Source organism: Pyxicephalus adspersus, chromosome 2 (genome assembly GCF_032062135.1).
Source record: "Pyxicephalus adspersus chromosome 2, UCB_Pads_2.0, whole genome shotgun sequence".
In the NCBI taxonomy this organism is placed as follows: Eukaryota; Metazoa; Chordata; class Amphibia; order Anura; family Pyxicephalidae; genus Pyxicephalus; species Pyxicephalus adspersus.
The window spans coordinates 118,974,089-118,985,087 of NC_092859.1; the positions used below are offsets into that span (position 1 = coordinate 118,974,089).

At 39.3% G+C, this 10,999-nt stretch overlaps 1 protein-coding gene across 3 annotated transcripts in view; it reads right to left on the reverse strand.

Moving 5' to 3' along the window:
* Positions 1-4,663: 4,663 nt before the first annotated feature.
* The window catches only part of PEAK1 (pseudopodium enriched atypical kinase 1), a 44,099-nt gene continuing 37,763 nt past the window's right edge, over positions 4,664-10,999 (reverse strand). For all 3 annotated transcript variants that reach the window (XM_072402150.1, XM_072402151.1, XM_072402149.1), the window contains 3 exons: positions 10,476-10,669; positions 8,705-9,174; positions 4,664-7,220 (listed from right to left, as the gene is read on the reverse strand). In XM_072402150.1, the coding sequence (XP_072258251.1) occupies positions 6,036-7,220; positions 8,705-9,174; positions 10,476-10,669 (1,849 nt within the window). In that variant the 3' untranslated portion in view covers positions 4,664-6,035. The remainder of the gene's footprint in view (positions 7,221-8,704; positions 9,175-10,475; positions 10,670-10,999) is intronic.

Here is a 10,999-nt window from a genome sequence, read left to right on the forward strand (position 1 = left end):
AGTGATCAGAAGGGAATTTTGAATGACACAGAGTGATCAGAAAGGGATTTGAATGGCACATGAGTGATCAGAAGGGGAATACCGGTATGAATGGCACATGAGTGAACAGAAGGGGAATAATGTTTCAGAATCTTTTTGTTCTAGATTTTCCTCCTTTAAAATTGGGTGCGTCTTATATTCCAGAGCGTCTTATACGGCAAAAAATACGGTACATAGCAGCAAAAGTTACAAATGGGAACCAAATTATTGCATTCCCTTGTGGCTGCTGGAATTGAATGCAATCCCCACACTCCCCACATGCCTCTGCTGATCAGGTAGGTAAGGTTATTTTATTGCAAATGGGACTTTATTTGTCTCTTCTGCAATATTATGCCTGCCTCCTCACAATTTTTTTTTTATTACATTTAGTACTGCTTTAACATTTATATGAGAGATTGGTGACCGGGTGAAAAACTCTGGTACAGAGAAGAAAAGGGGAACTGAATGCTTAGCATAGCCATAGGCAGAACATTATTCATATCACATGAAAATCTGAATAAAGTACAGAGAGTTATAAAAGATCCACAAAACTCAATGTACGGCTGTTTAAAAATCTGTTTGCCAGGAATTATTTTGCCATCAGGACGGAAAAGCTGTTCGATATTTAAATGTAAATTTTTTTTTTTGCATAAAAGGACTAAATATCCTGGCATTTTATTAAATCTTTAAAAATGAATATTGCTGTATATATAAAAAACATTTAAATTTCATATTATCTGAGGTCGAGTTGTGGGGTGTTACATGTTGACATTTAAGTGTACCTATGGAGGAAACATCTACAATGGGTAGCAGAACCTACATCCCCCAAATGACCAAAACTCAAGGAAAGGAGGAGAGATTAGCTGAACTGAATCTATTCTCCCTTGAGAAGGGGGGATATGATCACCCTGTATAAATAAATAAACGGTCCATATAGAGAAATCTCTTCCGAATTATTCACTTTGAGATCATTACAAAGAAAAGAGGGCACTCTTTGTGTCTGGAGGAAAAGAAGTTTAAGCTCCGGCTAAGGAAGGGATTCTTCACTGTAAGTTCTGTGAAAATGTAGCTATGGCTCCCTCAGGAAGTAGTTACAGCAACTACTATAGATTGCTTTAAGAAAAAGTTTGATGTTTTTCTAGAAGCACAGAATATAACTGGGCTTTAAGGTAAAGATAACAGAGATGATCCAGGGAACCTTCTTAGCAATCAGGAAGGAATTTTTCTCCCGTTAGGCAAAAAAAACCCTGGTACAATTTGCTCCATCTCTGGACCAACTATGTCTATATGATTTTAAATCTGGGATAGGTTGCTTTCCCTAGTGGTTGAACTTGATGGACTTATGTCTTTTCAACCTGACTTCCTATAAGGAGCCCTGAAATGTAGAATACTGAGCAGGCTCCTAGTCGCTGGCTTGGCTCACCCCTTCGCATTATGAATTTTTTTATTGACCCATTAGTGTGATGGCTGTCCCATATAACCAGAACCAGCAAACAGGAAACTTATTGAATATAAGCTGAGCATCTTGATTTTTAGGCATTTCATATGCTCTGGAGGGGTAATGGGGACAACATGCAAGCACCTGGAAGTGTCTGCTAACCATTGTAAGTAACTTGATCTACTTGTTTTCCTCCAACAAGTATAATGTAGCTTCAATAGCTGACCCATAAATGAACTGAAATAAATGTGTATGAATGTTCTGAACACATTTCAATTAAAGTATTAATGTGACATAATATAAAGTAAGTTCACATAATCTGTTAATACAAAACAGCTTGTGTTGTCTACACAAGCCTGTATTTGTTGTGCCAAAAAGGGATTTTGTTTTTCAGCTGTAGCAGCCGGTGTCACCCCATCCTCCCAGTTCATTATATTCATTATATTCCAGTCAAACTGGGATTGTTCTGTCAGTCTGGTAAGTCTAGTTTGCTGACAGCTTCCTGAAATACAAATGACAAGGAAAAGCAGTACATAGTGCAATCCAGATGGAGTTTACACATTCCAGGATTGTGACCTATGAGCAACCAAACATTCACATATCTATCAGTGCACAAAGTGGGTCAAACATCCACTTACACTGCCTATGGTCTGTAGAATGATGGCTGCACACTGCCCTATACTCACCGGTAATAGAACACATCTGAGGAGCACTGCGGATAAACATGATTAGGGTTAAAGTAAAGTGCATTTGAGTGCAATATAAATCTGCAAAGTGTTGGCCATTAAAGGTCTTTTTCCTACAAAATACAGAAGAACTATTTGTACACACATTACAATCACAACAATGCATAAGAATATTCTGCACATTGATGTTTCTGATGTGCAACATAAGGCCAACATATGCAGTGCAATATTTTTATAGATTAAACAATGGACTGTATGGAAAAAAGCCTATTGCAAATCAGGATATATCCATTGTACATTGATAAGGAATGCCTGTTCTCAGACCAATCCACTATGCCAACGGCTCCAACAGTCTAATGTTAATAGGTAGTGCTTCCGAACAATCAGCAGCCATTGGGAAGGGGTTGTCTGCCATTTACATAACCAACACACCTCTTTTTTACAATAACCAGTCAGAGAGAGAAGAGAAGCGATCAATCAGTCTAAGGAGTCAGAGCTCAGAGGTTATGCCAGGTAAAGGTATGAGATATCGCTCATTTTCCCGGCCTAGTATCTATTGACCAGTGTATGACCAGCAATAGTTTTATTACCCATTTATCCTGCATGCTTTCTAGAGAACATCCAATTATTATTGCTTTTCTTTCTAAAAAGACAAATGAAAAAAAAAAAAGTGCTTTTAAATTTCTGCCAGGAGTTTTGACTACCCTGCCCACAGGGTGACAATGCTGCTGTGCACTTTCATAGCCGAACAAACAGCGTTGTCACCCTTCTATAGGAAGTGGAAAATGATTGATCTACTGTCAAGATCAACAAGTAATAAATCTATGTTATAGGTGGGACTTTAGGTGTTATTTTTTAAGTATGCTTTATGAATAGCTGTTTACATAAGTCTGTTTATACTTTCAGAGTGTGCTGCTTAAAAACAATGCATTACTTCACAACATTTTGCTTTGAGTGACACAATGCTGATTTTGTCGGCCATAGATATAATTTTTTGTGATTACAAACTTACATTTTGTGATGCAATGCCCCTTCCATTCATACAGACAAGGATCTGACTGTACCCTTGTATGTGGACATTCCTGTTTAGCATGTCAAAGATCAGCCAGTGTGTGAAATGGAAAAAATAGATGTGTAGGTTGGAATGCAGACTGACAGCTTACTCACCTTAGCAGAATTACTCCATTCCTGAACTCTGCTGGGGTTTGGGAAATATGTAATCCCATGGATCACCCATTATTCCTAGGAATATCTCATTCACCTTACCAACATTGAATCATGGATTAATTCACTCATCTCTTTGGATAGTGTAACAGGACCTTTGTGGACATTACTCTCTATATAAAGTAAGTATGTCCTGCCATTCAGTGTGATGTCCTGGAGGTGGGGGGGGGCAGACAAATATTTAATGGAGCCCGGTTCTGGACTAGCTGTATATTTAATAAAGTCAACAAATTTCTCATTTTAAATCAGCTAATAAATGTAGTTTCCCATTTATTAATTTGTAAAATGTAGGAGAAAGTGAAAAAGAAATTGTGTCATTACTGGTAATTGAGTTTTATGCAGCAGTACATTCTGTTCACACCACATGCATAAAAAGCAGCTGCGTTTCCAGTGCTAATGCACATTTTCAGTACTTATGGTTTGTATTCATTATAATGTTTTGAAGCTGAACACCAGTCATGCACAACAACAGCTTGCACAGGTTCCTAACCAGACAACAAATAATCTGAATTCACTGCACAATGTGAGCTTTTCAAAGGGTACATTAAAAGCTGCAGTAAGTCAGATAAAGCCCAGGTCATTGGAGGATGTCCAGAATTATGTAACCCTTTCCTATTCAGTCTTACCAGCCCTTGCTTGCCTCTTTAATTAGATAGATTTCAGTTCTTTCAACATAGAAGCTTGGTAATACATGAGGATGTTACCTATGGCAGCCTGGATATAAATGGGCTTTGCCTAGGAACTCCCACTCCTTCACACCAACATTCACTCATCAAGGTATTTATTATTTAAATAACTCCTTCCAAAATGTCCACTGCTTGCATTATGGCTGACAAGTTTTAAAGCTCCTGTGATGAGATTGCAGTGCATTTACACATCCTCATGCCGTAGAACCGCTGCCTCTCAGCAGCTCTTGGCGGCAGCTCGATAGAGAATGAATAGGGGTGGCAGTAAGCGGTACTAGTACTCCCCACTGCCGCCAGCTGTCAAATGTGCAGACTTTGCCTTTATAACAACCAGCACTGAACTGCTGGTGTATAAGCTCCTGGCCAATGTGCCAGTCACAAGGAGCTACACAAGATCTCCTCATCCAGAAGCAGACCTAAACTTAAAGGAGAACCGAACTAGGGGTTTGTGATATTTTTCAAGAAGCTATATGCAGCACAGTGCTGGTCCATTCTACCAGTCATGATCTGCTTGATTCTATCAGTGGTTCGATGTAAAGGTCACAAGGAAAGGTAAGTATAAACAGAATAAACTTCAGCTTTGAGCTGCCATTAAAGCATATAAACAGCACTAACGATGCCATAAAACAGGTTTATTAACACAGTAATAGTAGGAACATTAGCATTTAAATGAAAAAGTACCACAAGAAAAATGAAAGAAAGGAGTAATGGGAGCATGAGGCACTTACAACTAATAAGTGAACCTGCTCCTATCACTTCCTACAGCAAAAGATGTAATGAGCAGTGTTCTCCTCCCTTAAAACAGTGACACACCTAGGACCTTGATAACACTAAAATCCTTGTATCACTGAAATGCAAAGAGAAACCCACTACTCATTAGAGTAGAATATGAAGCATCAAAGGACACTTCTGTCTTCATGTTGTGTATATATAGGTATATATATATATATATATATATATATGAGTTGTAACACTATGGCTGTGGTTCTTTATAGATACTGCATGTGTGGCTGTATATAAATATAAATATGGATTTATGGTATTAAAAGCATTCAGAATAAAACAATTCATATTAATACTATTTCTGGTAATCTCTCCCTGCACAGCCAGGCAGATCTTAGCAGTTTCATCTAGCATAGCAAGTCACTGGTATGTCCAAGCATGAGCTATACTATGTACATTCCTATCTTGTTAGTGAGTGAGATAGTGGACCTGTATGCTTTTCTTGTGACTAAGCATTTATTTCCGGCAATGGTTGATGTATTAGTACAGAATGTGTGTGTGTTATTGTCAGTTATCAAGCAGGTTGGTAAACAAAAGATGGCTTGCCTAGTATGACTACAATACATTCGTGACAGCTCATTTGTTTACTAGAGACATAAAGCAGTGGCGAAAGCATTTATAGTGGACTAAAGAGAGCAAAATAAATATATAGGCAATCACAGCTTACTTCAAGTGCAAATGATTACAAATAAATTATTAGAATACAGTCATTTGTGCGTTTATGACTGTTGCCAAGCATTGAACAAAAGCTGCAGCAGCAAATATTACTAATATTAGATCTAGGGGGCTTTCTACATATAGAACAGAAGTTAGGTTACATTTTCAGTATTATGAATTTTGTATGTGACTGCTTCTCTGCTAAACGATCAGCTTAGAAGGTTCTGAAACTTTCCAAAATGGGAGTAGAGGATTAAAAATTAATTGGCTTCATGACTAAAAGGAGATTAGCAGTGTAGTATGTGCTGGTATAATAAACTATTCTGCATTTTATATATGCTTATTGTTAGAGTGAAAGCTGTAAAAACAGACGTTTTTTATCTGAGAAAATGTTTGCTTCTATATATCTTGTGCAGTAATTTGCCTGACTGTGCAGGAAGGGAGTGGTATATAACACTGGACGTTCAAGCTTCTTAAACGGAGCCTTTGCGGGGATTCCCAGCTATTGCACACAGACCATAGAGGGTTTGGACACACTGTCCCTCAGTTTTGTTCCAGTAGCCGTAGAGTCTGTGCCAGTCCCTGGGCTGTGCCAAATGCCAGGTACTGACAGCACAACCAGTCCTCTAGAGTCACACCACCTTCTCTTTCAAGAGCTCGCTCTGCCAGCTTTATTAAAAGTAATGTCCTCTTCACCTCTAACCAGTTATGAAGGGATCCTGGTCCTTGCAGCATGTCATCCCGAGGTCCCCAAATTAAGCAGCGAAGTGCTGCCTTGGCTTGCCCCACCTGTAACCGATCTGAAGGGCTATGCTGCAAAAGGAGTCCTGCAAGTCGCCCTAGACCACGAGAGTATGGGGAGCGACGTGGCACAGCTGGCAAATCACAAGGTCCATATTCCCGCTCCTTTAAGCCCCCATCTAGGAAGGGGTTAGCTAAGTGCAACATCTCATAAATGAGGATTCCAGTCTGGAACTCATCACTCCTTCTATATTGTGTTGCTCCCACAATTTCTGGAGCCATCCGTGATGGATCGCCCAAGCCCTGTGGTCGCCAAACACTTTGGCTCTTCAACTTAGCCTGGCTAAAGTTAGTAAGGAGCAGTCGACCAGCACATGATGGAAAAGCTCTCTGTTCAGAAGGACCTCTGTCCTTGCCATGCTCATTTTGCTCCTCTGTAGCAGACCTACGACAGCAGCTACACTTTGCCTCTCCAGGGCGGCAGCTAGCAAGTAAAAGGTTGTCTAGTCGAAGGTCACAATGTGTTATTCCCTGCGCTTTCAAATGCTCCAGTGCCCCACACAACTGAAGCAACAGCAAGCACACTTGTCGTTCATACATCTCTGGATCCCTGCGGTGCTGGATCTCTCCCTCCCGTACAAAGTCTGCAAGTGTCTGTCTGGGGGGTTCACGTGTAATCACTACCACTCGACTTCTTCGTTTACCTAAAGACCCTTGATTAGTCGAAGATAAAGAAGGAGAAGAAGGCTTCTGGTTCTTGGCTGGGGTCTCCTTTTTTTCTGTGGGTGAATCTACAGTTTCTCCATTTTGTTCTTCGTCCTCCTCTTCTGATACATTCGGATCCTCCCAAGGCAGCAACCGAGCTGGTACTTCAGCCAAAAATTGCCCACAATCCTGCTGGATGTTAAAATGTTCTGTAAGGCCTTGCCGTACTGCCAGGCAATGGTAATATTCCCGCTGGGCTTGCTTAGACTTGCTGCGGCAGATCTGGGAATAAAAACAATGCATAAAAAAAAGAGAAAAGCATTGGCAGCAAACTGCCTATCATCAGTGTAATTAAATAAGGCTACAGAACACGATGCTGGTTTATGACTCATTTATAGATATAGCAAATATAGTTTAAAAAATGTGAAGCTATGAATACTAAATTTATGTTCTTATTAATTGGGCTTCATAGAACAAAAAACGCAGCTATTCTTAAGTCTTGGCTAATTATGATATGAATCTGAAAAACTAATTTGAACCTTAAAAAGGAAGACATCAAAAATCAGATTATATACTTACATTTACTTTATAGTAGCCCAAAGGCTTTAAACTCTAATTAAAACTGTTGTAATACATTTATGTGACCTGTTTTCCCTGCTGAAAGATTTGAAATTCCTTTTAGCCAGTCTTGTGATTCATACAATAGCCATACATAGCCAGACAGGTGAAACAACTCTATTACTGCAACTTCCTGTATCAATTGACTGAACACTGGATGTTGATTCAACAGTATGATGATGCATTCATTTCCAATGAGCAGACAGGTGATAAAAGTGGTGTCCATCTGATTACACATTGTTGTAGTAGTGTGTGAATTACAAAACTGGCTAAACAAAATTACAAACATTAGTGAACATTTTTTGTGTATTTCAACTGTCTGTGGAGTTGTTCAGGGTCAACTAGATCTTATGAAAGGTTTCCCTTCCCATTTTTCATTCCTATGTACCCCATCATTTGGCCTCCTCCCTCTCTTCTCTTTCCATGTCTCTCTTCTTCCTCTAAACTTTTTTTCTCTGTATCCTTTGCCATGTACCACTTTTTCTATTACACACCAATTGATCTTGTAGCATGGAACCTTCTAGAAAGGTTCCATAAAAATTATTTTAATAATTACCATGTAGTTTACACACTTGTAACCTTTTTTTTTTTATATTTTTACATTTCTTTTTGTATATGAGAATACAGAAATAAATGAGTCAACCTGGGATTTTGGCAATTGCTCTACCAGCACTGTCCTATTGCCAAAAACGGTGCCATCATGGTCAATAGCTGTGGTTTACTGTTCTGCACCAATATCTTGTACCAACTGTACCAATATGCTACAGTATACTGTGCACATAATGCAAAATAACTGGTATATGCTTTTGGTGAATGCACATTTTATCAGTTAAAATGCACATTTTATGAGCCAGTATGTAATGCTAGGGCTGAGAGATTTTAGCTGCTGAAGGCTAAATTCCTTTTTCCCCATGCAATCTGCCACTGCTCATGTCCAAAAACTGAAGTCAGTGGAATAAGGGCTTTGTGTTAGTCTGTTGATATCTAGTTAAAGAGCCATGCACTGGCTGGGCAGTGAAGAATACTATAACTAAAATTACACTGCAGAATAATCACAATGCTTAGAGGAGCTTAGCAATGTGCATGGAATGTAACATACTGTATTATCATATTATATTGTTTAAAATATTATCAAAAACAAAAATTACCTTTACAGCGTAGAGATTTCCAGGGTCCCGAGCATATGATGCCCGGTAATACACAGCATCTCCAGCCTGGCAACAAGGTGTGGAGCTAGCTAGTCGAAAATCTGGCCAACTCTCCAATCCAAAGCTGACTGGTTCTCTTTGTCCTGCCATGAAGATGTCCTCACAACGGGCAAAGAAGCGACGAAGGGCCTCGACTTGTAGCTCTGCGATTTTCCCCCCTGAACTCTTGGGTTTTTCAATAGAATCTCCTGACTCATTTGCACCAACCTCCCAGCTGCGCTCGGTGTCATAAGTGGGATTGGCCAGGCTCAGTACTGTCCCAGGTGTCTTGTCTGGTGTGCACTGGCGTGGTGTCATATTCTTCTTTGGAAGGGGAGGAGGAGATGGAAGGGGCTCTGGTTCATCAGGTGGGCTTCCACCACGAGTCTGCCGCGGCTGCTTATATGGGATCATATTTGCACGAGAATGACCTATTAGAAAAGTGACTTGCTTTAGAAGATCTGCTGACAGTCTAGAATTTTTTTAGCTAATATAAATTATATTGTATTATAAAAACAATGATTACAAACAGCCATATGGGTTACATGTGATATACTTATACAATATTGATGGAATAGTTCCTCTCCATACCTCTCAATTGCCCCTGAATTGGAGGGATTGCCCATCCTGATATATCCTATGTATGTATGTATGTTCCTTCTCAAATAGCATATGTCCACTCCTTATACATGACAGTATTGCCTTTGTTGCAAGTGCCCTCCCCCTGTAATCTGAAGTATCTGGGAGGGAGAACATTTGAGACACAAATGAAGGAAGATTTTTATAGGTCAGAAAATCTAATTTAAGTTTTGTTTTCTTCACTAGGCTTGTGCCTTACATAATAACTGGATTTGAGACCTTAGTCTAATTTTACGATAGCATCTATTGTTCTATATTATGTAAATGTACAGTGAATATCCAGCATTTACCCACTACAATGCACCAAACAACAAATGTTAATTTGGATTACTGTAAGTATTAATAATATCCATGTTAATACTTACAGTAATCCAAATTAAAATTTGACTGTTCAGCCCTTTTTATAAATTTCATTTGATATGGCTGACATTGCTTCTAAAACTAGAACCAGAAGACACCTGAACCAAGTATATGGTTACAAATTGGTACAGAAAAGTTTTTGGTAGGAGCTGGAGAATAAGGCAAGTGGTATTCTAACTCCATTATTAGTATTCTGTACTTTTAGTCTCAGTATCTGCACATCTGTAGTGAACATTATAAGATTGTCCCATTCTCCCCGCTGGATGTATTTAATATTATGGAAACTGAAGCAGGAGGAGCTAGAACTTGCATAGGTAGAAGGGACCACTTAATGCAGTCTCCAATCTCCACTTTCTCCTCTATCAAAAACTATTTTTCAACTAACAAAGACAGGAAACGTGGGGAAATATAACTAACAGGTCTGTATTTTATGCAGAATTCACAGAAACATTCCCAGCCAGTGAATACATTTTTACAATGAAACATATGGATCTGGAAGTTCCATCACAAGGGAATGATTTCCCTATATGCCTTGTTGTGTATTTCAACTTATCCTGAATATCGATACATTTTACGCCTATAAAATAAAAAAAAACACGGTCCATGGAGGATAAACAGTGCAGATAAATTTTCATGTAAACCCATGCTATATAACTACTTTTGTCTGTGGACTTTGTTAGGCACGTGGCAGATATGTGGTGGTAATGCAGGTTGCTATAGAAGTGATTCTCACCCAAGTTGCTGTAGGTAGCTCCCCCTGGGCTGCAGTCTGATGAACTGTCAGAAGGATCTTCTGGCTTTTCACAAGTCTGAACATCAGTGTCGGCAGGTGTAGGTGAAGTGTCTGTCACATTCTGATCACTAAGTGAAGGGAGCACTATGGGTGCTAAAGTAGGAGAGCCTTGTCCAGGCATATCTTCCGGGGTGCTGCAAAGAAAGATTGATGAGAGATTGTTACTACTATAACATAATATACAGTCAATTTTTACTTTAATGTCTACGTTTCTGTGTGAAGAACCGACAATATGCAATACACAACAGTAAAGTAAACATGGCAGTGAGAAATGCACTTATAAAACTGTATGAAGTCTTACCATGTCTTGCTGCTGACACAACTACCCATTTTCCAATATACAGTTCATGTGAGGAGTACTAATCAGTTTGTCCCGAGGTCTGACCTAACCTGTATGTTTACCTGTGAAGGAGTGTCACCAGATACCCACCCCTCTGACAGCTCAGTACTGATACATACCACCC